The 22361-nt window shown below is 33.8% G+C and overlaps 1 protein-coding gene across 5 annotated transcripts in view; it reads right to left on the bottom strand.

Moving 5' to 3' along the window:
- Positions 1-22361, bottom strand: part of puc (dual specificity phosphatase puckered) — a 206406-nt gene that overhangs the window by 148296 nt on the left and 35749 nt on the right. For all 5 annotated transcript variants that reach the window (XM_085956348.1, XM_085956349.1, XM_085956346.1 and 2 more), the window contains one exon: positions 18288-18761. In XM_085956348.1, the coding sequence (XP_085812474.1) occupies positions 18288-18761 (474 nt within the window). The remainder of the gene's footprint in view (positions 1-18287; positions 18762-22361) is intronic.

Below are 22361 nucleotides of genomic sequence, written 5' to 3'. Positions count from 1 at the left end.
TACACAATCACCTAAAGTCTTGTATCCTCTCCTGTCGTACAAAAATTCAGATATACAAGACGCTGATCTGACCGATACTGACATACGGGTCGGAGTGTTGGATTTTTACCAAGCCCGATGAACGTGTACTCGATATACTCGAGAGGAAGGTGCTACGTAGAATATATCTCCAGATTTTTTAAAATTGACAGGCTCCGATGCACGGGACATGTAGCAAGACACCTGGAGGGCACTGGCCCAAGATTGCAGGAAGTTTTTGGAAGAGGCTAGAACCCGCTCTGAGTTGTTGGGCCACCTATGATGTTTATTATAGAATAAGAGCCAAAGCCGTATGCGCCTTCGATAAAAGGTCAAATAAATGTCTGCGAATTTACATTACCGATGCACATTTAATTCAATGTAAGTAGAATTAATTTGTCAACTATCAACAATAGAGCTAAAGAAAGCGATGCAATGGGTTTGATGTAAGTAAAGTCGATAATTAAAACCATCACAATAATTGCATTAGCCCTGCCCTGTCTAATTACTACTCACTAGACAATATCATCTGCACATATTCATGGTTAAATAGTTATAGTAGTAATAACTAGTAGTAGATTTAAAATTTACAAAAGATTTGAAGAATTTGAAGTAAATCGTATGATTAACAATTGCATCTACCTATAGCTTAATCAATAAAACTAGCCGTCCGGATTGCGACGTATGTGCATTGATGTCTCATTCTGTGCACATTTTTTTTATTATATAATAATATTATGTAAGTACCTATCAGTAGCGAAGGGTGGAGGTAGGCTCTTAAGATCCGCCATAAATTTTGTTAGTCACACATATTTGTTTTTATTGAACTAAGACTACAATTTACAGATGGTGTTGGTTAGTTTCTAAAAACAAGTTAAACCCTGCCTAAACCAAACCGTAATAGTTTTGGTATATTTTGAGCGATTCGACAAAATTGTGCACACTTTTTCATCCATACTTATTTTGTTTTCGTTGGATTAAGAATACATATTACACATATTGTTGGTTCATATATTTTTTAAATTAATTAAGCCCTATCTAAACCAAACTATAATAGACAAAATATTATTCAATCTCTAAAATATCCAAAGTTATGTATGATTTAATTGCATAGTTTTAGATATTTTATAGATAGACGAGTTTTTTTGACTATTATCTACTGTGCCTTGGTTTTCGCAGGGTTTAATTGAATTTTAAAAACTAACCAACACCATCTGTAAATTGTTGTCTTATTTTCAATGAAAACAAATACGTATGACTGACGAATGTTAGTGTGCACTATTTATGGCGGATCTTAACAGCCTACCTCCACCCTTCGCCACTGGTACCTATACCTATATATATTTTCTTATGCTGTTCCAAATTATGTAGGCATGTTCTAAATGAAATGTTTATACCCAGTGACGTCCCGTGGGGGTAGGCAGATTGAGCGTAGCTTGGGGGCGGCAGTTATTCGAAGGGCGGCAAATCGAAGAAAATCATTTGGAATATATAAAAATAGCTGCCTAAACTTAGTAATAACGAAAATATCTTTCCATTAAAAAAATTAGCTCACTGGTTTTGTCGGGTTCGCGATATCTAGTTTATTTCCGTTGCCCTTCGACGTCCTTGGTGACCAGGAACGACACGTGCAGATTTGCGAATAATTACTCTGATATTTTGTTAGTAATGTATCCTTAGTCCTTACAACACATTTCTTAGATATTGGACTGATGCAAGGATGATAAAAAATGAGGCGGCATTTTGGCGTAGTGTCACGCACTGATTTTTCCGCCCCTGTGGGGGGCGCTCCCATAAGGAGTAGTGCTCCCCAGCCGCTCGGTCTGACCCTGGTAGTCAATATGCCACCGGCGTAATGATGACGACCCCGGCAAGGCCGAACAAAAACATGCGATATAATTCATGTGTATAAGTCCCGCAGTTTGCTCTGACAGGTCCCACGACTTCTCAGGGTGAACTGCGGATGAATAAGTCGGTCACGGACCATGAGTATAGGTAATAGGTAATAAAGTATAGGATTAAAATTTGAATTAAATATGTTTAGATAAGGGGATAATTAAATTAAATAGGATGTAAAATATGATTTGAATTGTAAGTGTAAATATGTAATATAAATTGCGATATAATAGATAAAATAATGTAAAAACATGCAAGGATTAATGAGAATAATAAAGGGGGACTTATGGATGGGCGTTATAGTACATAGTAAATAAGGTAATTAAGTTGTATTGTAATAGATCGATGTCGCTACGCATCGCGCGTACACGGCGCAATAATTGTTAACATATGCTCATAGGTCCTGTTGCGAAAACTTCCATTTGTACATATGTGCAATCACAAAGTATAGCAACACATAGGGCAACCATCGATCCGATTTTAATCACGACCCCGCGGAATTAATTTTCATACAAATCCGATATCTAATAGCTACGGCTGTTCCGCGCGCGGCGTTTCCGAATCGGTATTCCGGCAGCTTTCCCGCTCTGACGTACGACGGCGTCTCTGTCGTACGTGTTTGAAACCGATTTCGCGATCCGATTTGCCCGCTTTGCAGTGACAGAGCCCCTTTCGCTCGCGTGTATGACGGCGTCACGTTCACGCGCGACGGGAGAATCGGGTCAATGATTTTGGTCGATCAAGGAGACCGCGTACTGGAATAAGGCGCGGGAAATCTTTGATCGGCGAAGTATGAGTATGTACTAAACAATTATTACTGCCTATATGTTTGGTTGACGGAATAACATCCGTCAACTAGTCGTAAGTATGTGCCTGTGGCGACACCGAGCTGTATTAGATGTTAAGGTAGGAAAGATTGCGCGACAGGCACGCAGATAGATTCAATTTAAGTAACGTTCCCTCTAGATCAGCGGTTTCCAACCTGGGAGGCGCGATCTATTGCCAGGGGAGGCGCCAAAATTTTTTAATAAATTAATTTTTATACCATAATATCTACAAATAAAATATTTGGAGCGGAGAAATTTAAAAATGGCGCTTTTGCAAACGCTCTGTTTCGGTAATGCACAAAACGACAGCTGGTTGCATGAAAACAATAACCTCAAATTTAAATGTCACTCGTAGCTAAAGTGTCAACTGAAGCGTGTAGGCAGGGTGTGATATTGTTTTTTTAAATTGTTTTTGACGTGATTTATTTAATATAATATAACAATAATACATGTCTTCACTTTTAAATGATTTCTACGCCAGATATATTGAAGCAAACAAAAATCTATTTCCTGAGTTCTTGGTTAGTTTGCTAATGCATTTTTCATATTATTTTATTAATAGTAAAAAAGTCGCCTGCGGCGCTGCTTTGTTTCAGGGCTATTAAATATTTTAAATATATGGGTGAAAGATCCTGGCGTGTGGGCCCTATTCAGTATGTGGAGCCCATGATAGAATCCATTAATTTTTGTCAATGAACGATGATGAATTTGGTTGACTTCTATTAAAATTGATTGTGGTAATAAACAAGCTCATTCGTCGCATGAAAAAAAAATTAATTAAAAAATGAATTTAATATAAGTAAGTAGTAAAAACTTGTGTGTTAAAAAAGTGTCTGTATTATTTAATGAAATAAAGGGGGGGAGGCGCCAAGATTAGATTTTTTTTAAAGGGAGGCGTAGTAACATAAAGGTTGGAGACCACTGCTCTAGATATCATTTATTATTAAACTTTCATATTATAAATAAATTAATGACCCACCGATTTCATATTCTGAGACCAACGTCGAGGAGGTATTCAGGCCGTCGGAGTGCCTCAAAGATTGGCCCTCCAACGGTAGTTGGCCGAAGGATTGGTATGCGCTATCGTAGGCCTGGTGCCACGAATATACCAATTTAACCACTGGGATATGAAGCCTTACCATCCAGGCTGACTCAGGAGTACCCTTGTTTCTGAGTGAGAGGCACCGTCACACCGCTAGAGCCCACGGGGCCGGCCGCCTCTGTGACGGCCCTCCCTCAGCCATGAGGAATGTCACCACGCGGGGGGTGTGCTGTATCGATAGGCAATTCGACGAAGAATCCGTTGATACCAAGCACTCCTTCGTACGTACATTTTTCGCTTGGCTGGGCTGGAAACAAGGCGCTACTGCTTCTGAAGGTACGTACTCTCAGTACTAGCGAGTACCAGAAAAACGTAAGTGACGCGAGGGCGGTTCCGCCCATCAGGAGGTACCGCCTAAGACCTATAATTTGGCGTAACCAGTTTTCACGTGGATGTTGCGGATAATCGGTCACGGTACGATTTCCGCCAATCTTCATAGTGAAACCGTTACAGATTTTCGCACCCCCTAAAACGTTGGACAAGGGGATGAAATCGGTCAGATTTGTATAAAAACCCGTGATTTTTGAATTCGAGATCAGTCTTTTTCCGCCCTCACGACCCCGAACCTGCGACGGTCGGCGGCGTGATTTCTTCGCAATTTCCATACAAGTTTGTCGAAACTTGTGAGGAGGTACTCACCGTGGTTCGAAATACCTACTGGTTGATACCTACCCGAAAAATACCTACCGTCAGACTGACAGCGCGAGACGCGAAGTGTCAAACAGCGACTTAGCTGTTTTCTCTCGAATTTTATTTTTTTTATTGGACCGGGTTCCCAACCTTTTCAACACCGTGCCCCGTGGTCGCGCAATCTCGGCTACAAATAAAATAAATAATTAATTCTTGAATAATTAAATAATAAGTGTGTGCGTTTATATAATTAACTATCATATAATAAATTAGACTATATAATATTTTTTGTGGTTTCGAACTTTCGTAATGTGAACTTTATAACTTTTGAGATTGTGAAACCTAATAAATTGACGTTAATATAGTGAATATTGTTTTACTTCGACTATATTAGAGTGCCTACCCGTTCTTCCGATTTCGAATGTACCTCCACTCCAGGCCCGGAGCTAGCCGAGGATTCGGAGGCCTACAGTAGCCTAGAAGCGGCATTTTATCTAGGGACGTCACTATTTATACCTGATTTGTATCTGCTCAACTATTTAAAACACTAATCAACTTAAAGAAATATCAATATATTTTCCTGTAATAATAAAATAATGAATTGTTTGATAAGATTTCATTTACGAAATTTTGAAAATATTTATATACAATTTACAATCATTCGATTACTCAACTAGGATCGTTCTAATCTTCAGGTCTTCGATTATCGTAATTCTGTGTAGCCTTTTAAAACAGTGTTCCATTTTTAGTGGATGCGTTTTCATATTTCGTATCCATTTGAACCCCTGAAATTCAACCAGAGCATAAATTGAATTAAGGGAGTGACAAGATACTATTGTTTGATTCTCTTTCGCCTGAAATTATTACGGAATTAATAAAAAAATAAACAAAGGGAATTAAACCTTGTTAAGGTCAATTATTGATAACATCCGGTAGTGCAAGAGTGCACCGGGGAAAGAAATTAACTTAATACAGTGATAAAAATCTTGAGAGAAAAACTTTTAAAGTCTATATGTATAATATTCATAATAAAATTTTAAAAGATGTACTTTTGACTTATACAGAAGATAATATACCTGCACAAGCTATAATATGTAAACTCATTTCTGTATTTTTTTTTAACTTTATTACTTTATCGGACTTAAATAAATCTGACTCTCAATGTAACTGGACTGAAGACTTTTCAGATGCCTTTATTACACATATAATGTAAATTAGGTTTGGAATGTATTATAATAATTTAAATACAAAATATTGACTTAATTTTTGACAAAATCGGACTTAAACTGTCTCTGAGGTACAGGTAAATTAAAATTCGTGAAACTAACTGTAATCAAATTATTTTTTTAACAGTGAGTTATCTTGCAATATTGTATGTATTTGTTTTTCATTATAGCAAAATGGTATCCTTGGTAAGCGTACGAAACCGATCATGTGGGTCTATTCTATACACAAGGCAGCTATCGGCGGCTATCGACGGTAGTTTATCATATTTATGTATTGAGGTATTATAATTGTTACAATAAGTTAACCGTCTAAACTGTCTATCTTACTCTAAAAGTTAACACATCCAAGAGATGGGCTGTTACAACATAGCACCTTTTGACAGTTTATACGGTTAGCTTATTGTAACAATTCACCCCCTCAATACATAAATATGCCAAACTACCGTCAATAGCCGCCGATAGTGGCCTTGTGTATAGAATAGAATATACCCACTGGGATTTTTTAAATTATATGGAATAAGTAAATAATAAAGAGGTAGGTACTTATTATAAATAGTGTTTTATTAGGATAATATTGTTGTGGCACAACCGTACGAATTCTGTCGTCGTGGCTGATCCTACATCACCTTGTGGCGATGCTACATAAACCATTTACTACAGAAACGCGGGACATTGATATTGGTATATCGAGGGAAATGACGTGCCCTTGTGCTTTCCGTATGATCCGAAGCTGGAACTTGGAAGGCTGTAGTAAATAATATTACTAGGTGCATTGATTACCTACACCGGAGAATTTATCTGTCTGCCAAGCCGGTATATACGTGACCGAAAATCACTATAATTAATAATGATACCCATTTTGTATAGATACTATACCTAATAATAAATAATATACTCAATGTTAAGGACTAGGATGTTTAACAGAATCTATGGTGATGCCTTTATAGAGCGGTAGATCACCTGATGACTATTATTAACTATAAACATGTCAATCGCTCAATACCTGTTGAGTTAGTCTTTTGGAGTTGCCATGATTTACCTCTCGATATTATCTCACAATATCGGTCAAATTACTCATATTACTATCTGTCATAAGCCAGAAGCTACCAATCGCGTGCCTTTAAAAACTCACGGCCTTATTTGGTTCACGGAGAAAGAGCCCATTTCCAAATTTAGAGACAGTGACTTTTCCTTGGCTCGCAGTGCGGGCGTCAATCTAAACTTGGTTAGGCATACTACTATGAACGGACGTTGCCAGTGGCGTAGCATCATATACCTACATATAATATAATATAGTGAATTAGTATCGTAATAGATATTGAAAACAATGACATTAATATGGACGAAGCATCTAGAAAAAAAATGACACTCACTTTTTTTGTCGGGTCAGCCGAATGGCATAATCTTTTCTAACGCCATTACAATAAAGGTGATATTGCTATAAATTCCCGATGCTTTTTGTCAGGTCTGCCGAATGGTTCGGTTCGAACGGGTTCGCTCAAATGAACATTGATACTAGAAACACTGTTCTAACGCCATTACAATAAAGGTGATATTGCTATAAATTCCCGATGCGTGATATCGCATAATGGAAATTGCGTGACGTCTACCTATACATGTGCGAACGTCGCTATGCGAATTTGCTTGCTAGCTACTGTATTGAGTGCATTGTTCATTAATAATGTCATTGATTGAAAACCATTAACTTCTCCCCTAGACGTTGCTTGTGTGGATTAATTTAGACGATCGCTTCGATTTATACTGTCCCAAAAGATTTTTCGTTTAACAAGAGCTTATTAAAATCTTTCCAAGATAGGTATATCATGTAAAAATGTGGTGACAGATTGGGAACACGGATGCGTGTGGAGTGACATCATTTATTATTATCTTACCATTTTCTATTGTGTATTATGGTATTATGGAGCAGATGCGACATGGTGTCGGGTGATAGTATTATGTTTATCTTCCATAATACTGATTAGAAAATGTCTAAGGTAAGGACCTATATGATATCACTCTACACACGTGGTGATTCGTCGCCTGGCGTAAAGTGTTCTTTGTTACTCTATTCCCATCTTGAAAAATATCGCCTTTTCTATACATATCCATACTTTTTACTAATTTCCTGTCGAAATAAATAACATCAAATAAATAAAACTGTACCTTTCAAGACGTAAGAAACATATTCATACAATTCCGGTTGTATAATCAAATGTGTGAAGACCATAGAAGGGCACGAGTAAAGTTTACCTTTAAAATGCGTAGGTATTTACCGATTCATCACTAGGTAGGAATTTATATAATAACACTGCAGTAGTATCTTTCATAGTTTGCTGTAAAAAATGATCAAAGACTAATAATTAATGTGTCAGATATCTTTTGTTTTCTTCAGAATATTGAACTTCGAATCATGAATTTAATCACATCAATACAATGCAATTGGAAGTAGTCACTATTAACATTTATGTATTTTCCTAAAATAATGGTCATGTACCGTCGTGTAACACCGTATTGCTGTCATCATAATTTTGAACTGTCAATCTAAACTAAATCTATTGTTATTATCGTGAACATATAGAATATAAAATGTTGCAATTCCTTAAGGGGGGACATGCTCGTCGTAGGTCAAAATTGAGTTTTTATTGTATTTTCAAACCATGATCCTGGACACTCCTTAAACGTTGTAGATAATCTATTTATATAATTTTAAAGCCTTATTATCCCTCATATTTATTATAAACATTTGATGACTGCATAAAGTATTTTTGTTACATAAAATAGTATTCTTTTAAACCTCTCGCTCTAATATTTTAGAATATAGTCATATTTCGGTACATAACTGTGCAGTGGTGTTAAGATTTTTTACATTTATTAATTTTTAAACGCAAAACTATTAATATAATTTATGACGAGATAATTTTTGTAAAATATTCACGATAAAAAATTATATTGATAATCTCTGTGATCCCAAATTTGACAAGAAATAGGCATATTGACGCGCGTGTTTCGAAAGGTTAGAAACATGTTCAAACACGCGCGTTAACATAATTTTACTCCCTACTTCAATTATAGTTTGTCAATTTATGGCTACGGCCGTATGTTGTAGCTTAACCACTGGGGAATGACAAAAGAAATGGCGTATTTCAAAAAAACACTACCTTATTCTTAGGTCAATAATTATTATAAAGCAATTAATATTCGTAGGATGTTTATCAAACTTGAATGGTCAAAAACATAGCTTATAATAAATATCTTTAGAATCATCTTCAAATGTGTTAATCTTGCCGATTTTTTGAATAATAAAATGCCTAATTCTTGTCAAATTTGGGATCACAGAGATTATCAATATAATTTTTTATCGTGAATATTTTACATAAATTATCTCATCATAAATTATACTAATGGTTTTATAAATGCGTTTAAAAATTGATAAATGTAAAAAATCTTAACACCACTGCACAGTTATGTACCGAAATATGACTATATTCTAAAACATTAGAGCGAGAGGTTTAAAAGAATACTATTTTACGTAACAAAAATACTTTATGCAGTCATAAAATGTTTAAAATAACTATAAAGAATAATAAGGCTTCAAAATTATATAAATAGATTATCTACAACGTTTAAGGAGTGTCCAGGATCATTGTTTGAAAATACAATAAAAACTCAATTTTGACCTACGACAAGCATGTGGGCCGTTAAAACATACGACTCAATTACAAGCTCAAAATGAAAGTTTACCAAATGTATCCGGAATATAACTACGGACATGTGATCTACTAAATATAGTTTTATTCTCAAGTTTACAATAATACTGTTATATTATATTAAAACATTTTATTGTGATCATGCAAGGTTGAGAAAAGACAGGACATCCTAATTACATCTATATTTTTTTGTTCTACAAAGTATACAGAGTTTTAGACTTAGCATCAAAACATACTTAAAATTTTTCATTGTCAATCATGAGCGTAAACAACGTTTTACAATCCATTATACGTTTTCAACAAAGGTTTGACTTGTTACAACCCCTTGATGTCAGACGGTATTAGAATATATTATATATATTACCTTTTTTGTATAAAATTGTCATAGAACGATTCCGATTGTTGTGATCGATTTTTATTATCGGTGTTTAAAGCGGCCACCATCTTGGATTCAAGTCGTCATATGGGTCATAGGCCACCTGTGACCTGACACTATTTCAATGAAACACACGGTAAGCCATGATTATAGAGTATATAAGAAATGTATTTCTGTCAGACATTCAATTTCTTTATTAAAAATCCAACGGTATTACGTATATATACCCTAGGGCCCTATCTATTATATTATTGTGAATGTACGTAGCAGTGGAAAGACAAGGAAAGAATTAATGACATGGTTTATAGAGAAATAAACAACCGGGAAGTATTTTGACATGGTGTGTGGTGAAAAATACCATCTATAATTTTTATATAGATGTTAATATTCTAAATCAATTTTCACCCAGTACTGCTCTCCATTTATTACAATAATGAGCAAAGTTTTGGTGGATTTTGGTGATTCGATTGATTAATTACGAAAAAGATTCAACCACGCCACTGTGAGCGATTGCCCAATTTTTTTCAGTCGTAGTAGACCCGAACGAGTGAGTCAACGCACGGAAATAATTCCAAGTCGGCGGTCATGTGAGTTGGTTTGAACTCGATGGCCCACTGCGCGAAATGCCAGAACCAATGAATGCGTAACGAAGCAAGGGCAAAATATATCTATACAATTAATTTTCCACTCGAATTCGCATATGGGATATTTGAGAGGAAAAAAATCACAGATCATCGTATATTACAACGTTTTTATTAGGTCGTATTCTTATTTGTCCGGTACAAATCTTGCAATCGATTTTTAACTAACTTCCAGACTAGCTAGACATTTGAAACTTTTAGAATATATCAGAACACGATGCCAATGCATTTTTAAATACTTTTAGCCATCTTTAAGTAGAATTGAATTCATTTTCAGTTAATTCTGTTTTGTATGAAAAGTTATTTCGGAAGAAATCCGTATTCCAATCCTCTATTATTGATTGCTAGGGGTCCTAGCGACTAAATTATTAATATATACGTGTGTTACTATGGAAATCAATATGAATGTCAAAATGACATTTCAGTATTGTTTCTATCAAGTACAATTTTTTTTGATCGTTTAAGCCAGTCAAGTCAAGTTTATATGATTCAACAGAAAATTTAAAAACGTTGTAAGTATATAAAAAGTTCTTTTTATCTTGTAATTATTTATAACAGTGTTGTAATTTAGAGTCCCGCGTTCTAAAGCCGCGTTTGGCAAATTCGCATAATAGTCCCATCGTAATATGTTTTACCTGGAAATAATTCCCCTAAAAGGGAGACTTTAGCAGTAAGAAATAAACCTACTAGAAATACTACTACTACTAGAAATAAAACTAGTGCAAAGAAATAAACCACTACCATGTGTCTTTACTGTTTTTGTTACAGGTCGTAATTCTAGGAAGGAAATAGGTACATTGCTGTTTTTACTAGGTGCAATGGTAGTTGAAATTTCAGATTTTCATTTATTTTTTTTATTGTGCAGGGCCACAAAATAAGTCAGTGCCTTGGACCTCCAAATCCCTTAACTCGCCACTGCTTCATTGTAGATACGCCAAACTACACGCGGATAATTTAACAAAATATTTCCGGCTTACGGCAAGATATGGGATAAAACATTCTATCGTGTGATAACTGACCGTTCCTCGATGTTTTTAACAACAATTCAACCTCTTCGTATTGTGGCATCCCTTTTTCTATCAGTCACTCTTATTGCAATCTTTACTTTATTGACTGTTGTCTGAAATCGTTCGGTGGAACTGCATTTATAGCAATCTCGGAGATTGTAAAGCCAGACAATGCAGCGTCTTTCTCTGCAACGTATATCGCTTGTCTTATTAGATAATGCGCATGTGACCGAGGTACTGCCGTTTTCTAGTTGTAATAATTAGGGCCCGGATTTGTATGCACCAAAAAACATGAATATATGCATGCACATATGCGCTTAAAATCATTGAAATATGTACTAAAAACTAAAAAATATGCAGTTAAAAATTGAATAACATTTTAATAAATAATATACAATAACAAAAAAAACACAAATAATCAATATAAAGTTACGTACTTACAATTTTATTTTCAAACTAGTTTTTTTTACAAGTACCTACTTACAATTGAATTAGAAATGCAATATAAACTAAATACAATTTAAAAAAAAAAACAGAAACGACACACTTAACTAATTCTTAAATACTAAAAACTAAAAATATAAATGCAAAAGCCCTAAAATATGCACTAATCTCCGAAATATGCATCTATATGCACAATAAAATTTTATTTTTAGATTCTGTGTGTTTCAAAATGGATTTCTGTGCAACTCTCATAGCTGTGCATACACCCTAACAAAACATGCACTAGCATATAAATCCGGGCCCTAGTAATAATATTTCGCAGGATTTCTTCGCCCTTTTCATTTGCTTAAGAATCACCCTGTCAGTCCAAGGGTATTTGAATTTACATATATTTAAATAGCCACATCTCGAACCCTGCAAAGGTAAGATTTTAGCGGTGATGTCCCTATGCAAAGTGCCGCCCTAAGGCAGACTCAGAATGCCGCCACTTCTATGTTTAACCATATGCAAATTTAACTACATATATGTAAATATATCTACTACATGACGTACCAATTTTATTATTTCTTTTCGGCTATCTTAAGCCGACAAATGATACTATCAGTTTCAAAGCTAGTTGTCTCCATACATATGTTCTGTGTCTCCATATTTTGAAATACCGTAAACACATTTATAATTTATTGCAAATAGCAAATTTTCTTTTTGCAAACACATTAGTAAATAATTATAAAAAGCAAATATGTAGTACGTAGTAGTAGCTATGTAAAATAACCTAAAAGTCATTAATATTATTAAAAAATGAAGTTTTCTGTTGCTAAGAAGTCGTTTAATTTTGAGATATGTATTCCTTTCTGATTTCAATTCTCATAACCATTTGAAAGTGCATATAAATCAATATCTATATAATAATCGAAGTGTATTGTGATATTTTATTATTGATTATTTTTGAGGTTTCGAAATATTCTTTCGAAAGTCTGTCTGTCCATTTATTTAGTTATAAGTTATAACCAAATTTACTCCAAAACTACTAGACCAGCGGTCAACAACCTATTTGAAAAAGGGGGCAATTTATCCATTTCCTAATTTTTCATGGGCTTCAGTGGGTAAAAGTGTTGACAAATAATGATATAATATTATACTAGACGAGACATACATTTTATTATTTTAATTTAGTTGTCACATAATATCAGCTACTCCAATCACTCTCCAATCTGCATGACGTGCATAATATTATGTATTTGCACGATAGAATCTTGTATTTTATAGGAGATTAGAATTTAGTCGTATTCAATAAATGACCATTGTATTCAATGAAAAAATTGGTGATGAAGTAGGTACTTGTTATTTTGGGGCGCGGTTTGTGCATCACTGTACTAGACCAATATTGATTAAAATACATTACCAACATTATAGAGTTTCATATTCTTCCGGTGCAATAACACATGGACTACCCATACAATCTTTAAAAAAAAAAACAATTTTTTATTAATAGATTCTATTAACCAATACAAAACATTCACCGGTAGATTTCTCATGATCGGTTTCCAGATAGACACACAAAAACATCTCGATAACTTTAAACAGAAAGGTTCTGATGTTATGTGATAAAACATCTCGAAAATAACGCACTTGCAACAATTAATCGTGAATCGGTAGAAATAATCAGTAGTAGAGTGTTGAGGTGGGGTGCGAGTAGAGATACGCGCGCTTACATCCAACCGTTGTTGGAGCTAATGACAATATTATTTAAGCATATTGATTGATTTTTTGAAAATCCGATCGAATCAGCATATTTCTGTATATTTTGTTTTCACACTTCACGCGAATGTAATCGCGGGCTATCATTATTATATTATTATTGTTTATGTGCATAATTCTTGTCGCTTCAACAACGCAATGTCAACACCTGCAACCTGCAACCTATACCTATAACCTATCTTCTCTAATGCAAAATAAACACAGCAAGTGTGTTTCTCGACTTGCATCTGGTAGTCTTCCATGACGTAGTTTAGGCAAAAAATACGATAACAGCCTTTGATACACAAAATGAAAAACACCCATTATCGTAACTATAAATAAGGAATAAAATCCTTCACCAATGTCAAATTTTATGATCATTTTATCGCGCACGATCGAAGCACGCGAATTTAGATGTCTCGCGTATTATGCACAAGATGCATAATCGTGAATCAATATGAATTTATGTTTCTTTTTATAGCTGGTCGATTGGCCAGCGATTAGCAATCTTGGGGCCGAGGCGGTATTTAAAAAAATAAACCAATATTGAATGATAGATATGTATTTATATTAGCTCCACTCCGGGACCTAATACTTGTTCCAGCTCCGCTCCACGGTCTGCTCCGCTCCGGGTTAAAAGTTTTAATGTATACAAATATTAAAAAAATTAAAAAATTAGTAAGTAGTTTTAAAATAATCGTCATTTTCATTATTAAATAACAAAACGACAGCAAATAGTCTTTCATTATTTGCCTCTTTTATCAACAAAAGTGAGGTTATTTATCACTCGGCAGTGTTGCCGTATTTCAAATAATTCCAGTGTTGTAAACTGTCAAATATAATATTTTCATTGGATTTTAGAACGAAAATTAAAAAAAAAACATCCGGAGAAGAATTGCATGAATATACAAATTTTCGGTGGTCTGGCCTGCTCCTACTCCGGGTAAAACCCCACTGCTATGTGCTCCTGCGCTCTGAGTTGTAACACCGTTTTCAAGACTGTACGAATAAAGGTGTGTCCTTTATTATATTATGCTACTTACAGAAAAAGACGAAATCTCACTTTATTACATGGCTAAATCTGACAAAAAAATTGTATTGTGTAAAAGTCGTAAATATCCGAATAGGCTACGGACTGAGTGTAGTGTTTTCGCCAAGCAGTGGATATACCTCAACTGATGATGATGGAGTAATTACAAATGTATATTGACCCCCATTTAGAGAAGGACTGAGGATTTGTGAAAGTCACTCTGAGTCACCTCTGAGAATAATCGTGCACCAACACAATCAAATCAACATAAACTTTACTCAACACTACTGTACGGAATACACACACTCACCTGTACATAATTATTACAAAAAGTAAGCCGATAAATAAAAATAATTACGGAATATTAAATTATATCTTCGTTCTTTATTTTGCTCTAAACATATAGGTGTCGCTGATTTATAATGCTGACGTAATTTAGTGGTATCAATCTATATAGGCAAATAATGGAAAATTAAGTATGTAAGTATAGGAAATATCCGTTATTTGTTTGTAAAATAATATTTCATAAACAAATTATTTGGATAAATATTTTGATAGACGATAAATGTTTTTTTTATAAAGACATTAATGGATTCCTAGCGTATTTTTTATTATGTGCGCATTTAGGAATTAGTCAAATTCAAATTTACTTATTTTAAATATGGTGTACACAGCAAATTATAAATTTAGATGGTTCACAACATGACATAAAAACAAAGGAAACAATTGTTAACCATATTTAAACAGAAAACAAGGTTATAAGAAGAGTATACAAGTACATGGAAGTACACTAAATCAGCTAAGTAGACTCTGTTTAAAAAATATATAATATACAAACTCATTCTCACGAAAGTGGAATGAGAGTATCAATAAACGAAGTAATTTGATTGAAGACAAATATTACTGGCCCGATTTACTGCTAAACATTACACCATTTCGCACTATAAGTACCTATTTCCTTTTTTCTTTTAAATTAGCAAACATTACTCTGGACTGCACGCTGTTCCATAGTTGATAATGCCATCTTTTTGTCACCGAATTTATAGTACGCGGTTCAAGAAATTATAGTATTTCATTGATTGGCTGATGTATAGTAGGTTTTTTGATTCTCACAAAAAAAATAACGGAGAATTTGGGAAGTTCCGACGTCTTTTTAGGTCCTCCCGATAAATTGAATTCAACAATTTTAAATTAAAATTAAGGGCTTTTTTTACCTCATTCGAGCAACTTTTTTTCTCGGCTCGTCAAATTTTCTTCTATTTCGAAATTATAATAATTACTTTGTATTAATTTGTAGTAAGGAAATATCGACATTTTAGTACTTTTGGCATATTTTGTAATGTCGAAATGAAATTAAGAAATCGTTAAGATACAAATTTAATTCGGTTTTCCTATATTCAAAATATGTAATAGTTTTTTGGGCGTGTCATGTCTTTTTAATATTATACATAGTACTCAGACCAAAATTATAGTACAAATCTCACTACAATATTATTATAGTACGGTTGACAACACTACTCTGGAGCCTGCTTACACTTTACATACGAGTACTCACGGTCTCTTGTTTATTTACTGTCACACTATCTGTTGAAGAGTAGATAATGATTATCTTTTCCACCGCTAAATAACTGTTTTTGTTAAGTATGTATAATATATTGTTAGATGAACCTTTATTAATAATTATAACTATACTATTATAAGTTTTCATTTTAAGCCGAGCCTGATTTTCAATTGACATGAATACACAAACATTTTACACAAAATTATTAAAATGAAAATTTTAAATTCTGTCTGAAGAATTTTATGTAGTAGTCGTAGATGCAATGGGTTTCGGGTTCGAATCTATGTCTGGAAAATTCCCATGTTATTTTTCAACGTGTGTTTGTACTCAGAGCCTGTACGACTTCGTTATTAATTACGCAAGTTTCTAACATCCGTGAGGTGGCCAAGAGTAATTTTGTTTAGAGTAAAGTGGTAAATGTTTTTACATCAATACATAATTAAAATGTATAGTGTACAATATATTATTCTATAAAAACAACAAAATAAAATTAGCCATTTGAGTCATAATAATATCATAGATTCAGAACGAAAAAAGAATGATGGTTAGGTTAGGTTAATGTCCAATCTCTTGTGACAAACCATTTTATAATATTAACAATTAAATTAACCATTTTTCCTTGATGTTGAAGCTTACTCAATAAATCTATGTTCTATACGTAGGCCGATTACTAATATTAGTTCAATCATTATATATTTTAGTATACAATGAATACATTATACCTAAGATCATTTGAAATTCTAACAACATTTGGGAATAACAAGATAACCAACATTATTATGTAATACAATTCAAATGTAATAAAACGTTTGATTTATATTCTGCATAGAGCACTGGCGACTTAATTATTCTAAGAGCATTAAACCCGAGAGCAATAAAACCATTCATTATAATGAATGAATCAGACTAATATTAGGTAAATTGCCCCTGAAAACAATACACAATGTAATAGAGCTAGGTATTATTTACATGTATGTTGAATGGTAAATTGAGTTTGAATGATTTTCGCGTAGGTTAATCGTTTGAAATGTATTTTGGACTCGGTAGCATAAAACGGTATCTATTTTAAATTCAGCTGTCATTTATGAAGTGCTTCACAATATTTAAAATGATGCGGTTTTTGTAATACTATCAAGAAAAGTTAACGAAAACTAAAGACACCGACGTTGAACTCAGAGACGCTGACGTAAACATTATAATATACCTTCTCTATATAAAGGGGAGCATTAATTATAATATTATGAAAGTGTGGACGGAAACAGGTCATTTTATATTGGACTATCATGTGTAGCAAACATTACGATGTTTTCGCCCGCATTTGTTAAATATAGCAAGCTATTTTAAGCACAATTTTAGATTCAGCCAATCAGTCAAAAATTCTAAAGGTTCTGATCGAGAATTTTGGATAAGTAATGAGAAAATTTGATTTTCGTTTCTCGAGATTCTTTTTTAGAAATTTCGAAATTCTCATATCACGACAATTATTGTTAAGTAGGTACCTAGTAAGATTCTCTACAATTTGAGATTTTCTTACCATAAATAAATTCAATCCAGGTGTCCAAGAAAAAAACGTTCTCGACTAGGATTCTAGAGGCGGACAGAAAAAAATGTGTGCTATTTCGATTTATTTTGTTTGAAGGAAAGCTATAAGAAGCTCTCGACTTTGATTCTGGACGGAATAAAATTATGTTGGGAAAAAACCACCCCAACTGAAAAACTTAATATTTTATTATTTTCCTCACGTAAGATTACTACAATTAAAATTTCTCGGGAATCTCGAGAAATCAATAAACCAATTCTCGAGAATCGATTTATTTTTATTTTCATATCTTTGTCAAATAATATCTTAAGCTACACACAAACAAAAAATAAACAATATAAACTTGAACATAATTATAGTTTGAAGTTTGAAGAAAAACTTAAATCGCAATATACATACATGAATCGCTTTCTTGAAGTTCTTAGTTGACGAAAATACGCTATTTTTCACAATATAAAAACGATCCCCCAAATCCCTGTCTGCACAGTAATTGCAATATTATTATATTAGATACATACGCAAATTAAGTAATTAATTAAACTTACCCAAGAGTAACGCTGGCTCCCGGTCATCATCAATGAGGCTCGTTAGCACAAGGAACAGAGGATGCGTCACCGGAAGTCTGTCAATATCCTCAAATGATTCATCATACACCACAACTTCTTTATACACCTTCTCCTGCAAGAGTTCTTTGCCTTCCCTGCTGGTGGCCAGGTCCGCCAAGCCAGCCTTTCCCTGCTGAAGTCTTCTTCGGTTGAACCGATCGGAACAATTCACATTGATGGCCCCCTTTATATGGTTGACGTTGTACGCTAGGAATGGTCTGCAATCGACCAGGAGGAACGGGGTTGTTGTGGAGGAGTATCTTTCCAGTTTCTGGCGCAGCGCGTCAGGGTGCAAGGGAGCAACCTTGGTGGAGAGGTCCGGCTGACGAGGCATCGGTTCGCTTAAGCTCCGTGAAAGCCTTAAGTGAAGGCCTAATCGAGCCGGCGGTGGTGATGGAACGCCGCCACCGCCCCCTGGAACAAGGAAAGAAATTAACAATATAAAACAAAAAATAGTCTATTAGATATAACAGTATTCAGACAGTTAATTATCTCGGGAAGTTAACTGTCAGACGTGATATTTTTTTCATAAATTCAACAGTCTGATGAAAAACCTTATTGTAAATGCTATGCGTATTTGTTTAAATTTTTGCGATACTTTGAAGAAAAAAAAAACATATAAAACACGTAAATGTCCCATATCAAAACACATACCTATTAGTGAAACTCTACATAAATGCGATATTTCCTTATGTAAATATACCTACGTCAATTTAATCTCAAAACACGTTAAATGACATAATATAGTAGTTATTAGTTCACGAAGATAGGCTATTTTTCACAAAATAAAAACGAATATCCAAATCCCTGGATTGCAGACCGTAATTGCAATATTATTTATATTAGATAGGCGAATTAAATAAACGTATTACGTCAATATAATCTCAAAACACATTAAATGACATATAGGTAGGTGCCTACAATCTTTGTTAATTAGCATGTTTGCGGCTTGGTTATCACGAAAGACGAAAAATATGAAAATTGATGAAGATGTTTTAAGAGATAGATATTAAGTATAATATAAAACAACACAAAAATCTGTTAATACCACCTCCACTATGTGGAGGGCCATTTATGCTCTGCTTAGAATCGAACATGGTAATTCACTTTTTTCTCACTGATATAAAACCATAAAAACGCGTTCTTTGCTAATTTATTATGTGAGTTTGGTGAGTAGACCACAACAACAAATAAATTGGCCACCCCTGGCTTTGGTGAATAATTCGAAGGGTAATATCTGTAGTCAATCAACAAAAATAGCTTATTATATCGACATATTTCACTTACGTGAGGTGAAAACGTTGGACGTCGTTTTATGACCCATTCGGTTGACTCCGAACTCTTATTACTTTTATATTGTCGTACTTGCACCTTAACACCCGGTGTATGTAATTTTTTACAACGCTTTTATTAGCTCGTATTCTTATTTGTCCGGTGGTTGTTTGTCCGGTACAAATCTTGCAATCGATTTTTAACTAACTTCCCGACTAGCTAGACATTTGAAACTTTTAGAATATATCAGAACACGATGCCAATGCATTCTTTTAATACTTTTAGCCATCTTTAAGTAGAATTGAATTCATTTTCAGTTAATTCTGTTTTGTATGAAAAGTTATTTCGGAAGAAATCCGTTAAAAGTAAAACTACTATTATTCCTAGCAACTAAATTATTAATATTAATATATACGTGCGTTACTATGGAAATCAATATAACATTTCAGTAGTATTTCTATCAAGTGCAACTATATCATAATTTATATTTATATGGAAACTTTGTTGGTTGCAATAACTTTTCACTATTCTATTTTACCACGTTTTTATTAGCTCGTATTCTTGTTTATCCAGTACACATTTTTCTTGTATATTCAGTCCTAGCAACTAAATTATTAATATATACCTATATAGTGGAAATCAATATGAAATGTCAAAATGACATTTCAGTATTCTATATTTATTCAGTATTTCTATCAAGTACAAAAAAGTATTTATAAATACCTAGAATTGTCAAGTTTATATTATGATTCAACAGAAAATTTAAAAACGTTGTATATAAAAAGTTATTTTTATCTTGTAATTTTAAATCTAAAATCACACACGATGATTACCCAAATGTCAAATAATACAACAAATGATTGATAATATCTTAAGGATAATCGTTACTTAAGTTATGACTTAAGACTATGGTTTTTTAACAACAAAGAATCACTACGTCACGTGTCATGATGTCAACATAATGCATTAATAGAGTTGTTTCCAAACTTTTTTGTTTCATATCGGCTATAAATTTATAAATACTATTTCACACTTAAAAATACCAATTAAAGGGTAGGTGAGCCTATTGTTCACAGTTACAACACAGTCTTTGAATCATATTATAATGAAACTAGACACAGTTTTAAAATTTTCCCGCGGCAAAAATTAAATCCTGAAATATATTTTTTTATTATCAAAGATACCTACATGCTACACATGCTTTCTATTCATAAAGCGTAACTTCTTCACAGTATTTCGGATTATATTATGGCATAATGAACGAGAAGTACCCTTCGAAGCACGATCCAACCTCTTGAGTGTGCATGGTTCCTATTTTGATGTCTATTATCTAGTAGAGAGGAGACTGTCTCTCTCGCCCGTCTGTCTGACCAACAGTTTATCTAGATGACACGTGTCTCGCTGCGAGTACATGTGGACAGCGCAATGAGGTCACCTGTACCTCGACCGCGCGCTAGAAGTGACACGCGGCGATTACATGTGGACGGCTCAATAAGTTCACATGTACCGAATAGTATGTAGATGTAACGAGTCAAATCGCGCCATCTGGATAAGGCCTTAGAGCAGTGGTTCCCATGATTTTGCAGCGGCTACCAGCATCATTTTCAGAATTTAATTTAATTAACTGGTCTAACGCATATTTAAATGCGTTATTGGAAATGAGTCATGACCAAGTACTTAAAAACCTTTTAATAATACCACGGTTGAAAAAATTTGGTCGAAGTTATACATTGACCAAAAATCAAGTAAATTCAAAGAATTGACAACAATTGCTTTATTAATATTGTCGATTTTTCTTACTACTGTATAATGTGAAAGATCATTTACTTCATACAAAACAAATATCGAAATGTAAACCTAGAAACAACCATGCGGCTCGCATTGGAAAAAAGGAGTATTGAGAAATTTCCATTTGAATTATTTTTAATAATAAATAGATATGTAGGTACCTACTGAAATGTTCAAATGTCTTTTATTAAATGGACTTGTCCATAAATAAATAAAATTGATCTATTTTTTTAGTAAATAAAGTTTAGCTTTAATTTTTTCAATCATAACATAAGTAGTGAACATAGAACTGTCAATGTCAATTGTGCGGCCACAGTTAAATTTCACGTGAGAACCACTGCCTTGGCACGCCAGAAGATGTGACTGGGACCTGCGATTTACCTCAGCTGCCGCTGAAAATCTCCACCGATTTCGACTCCGTTCGACATCTCTGCGTTAAAAGAGGAGCAGTGTGCTGCATTAAAATTGTATCAAAGAAAATAACCACCGAACCATAAAAACCTACAATCTTGACCGCTCACCAATCAGCCCATTGCATTGACATTGCTTGGAATAATTATTAATCGCGGCACACGGTTTGAAAACCTCTACGCTAATAATGTTAAACTTAAAATATAAATACAATGTTTCTTTACAAGTTGTATAAAGCAAGTAGTTATAAACACATGTTTTGTATACCTACGTCACAATGTCTATATTTACACAGCAGTGGCCAAGTGTACTAATTTTCACAAGTGCTTGGGCTTGGGACGATACGATTCGTAGTACCTAGTAGAAAATAAACGTTGAAACTATTTTGTAATATTTAATAATATTTTCGCAGACCATGATAATATTATTTTGAAAGCGTCACTTTATTTGAAGGCATTGGTGTATTAAAAACCAATAATTAAATATTTCGTCATAAAGGGGAATACATTGTTCTTAGATTATATTATTATATATATAATATTA

The sequence above is a fragment of the Rhyacophila brunnea genome, unplaced genomic scaffold, assembly GCF_057557595.1.
Source record: "Rhyacophila brunnea isolate RB1 unplaced genomic scaffold, BYU_Rbru_1.0 scaffold_6, whole genome shotgun sequence".
Taxonomy (NCBI): Eukaryota; Metazoa; Arthropoda; class Insecta; order Trichoptera; family Rhyacophilidae; genus Rhyacophila; species Rhyacophila brunnea.
The sequence above is the reverse complement of the archived record's forward strand: the minus strand, read 5'-3'. Positions and strand labels throughout refer to the sequence as shown.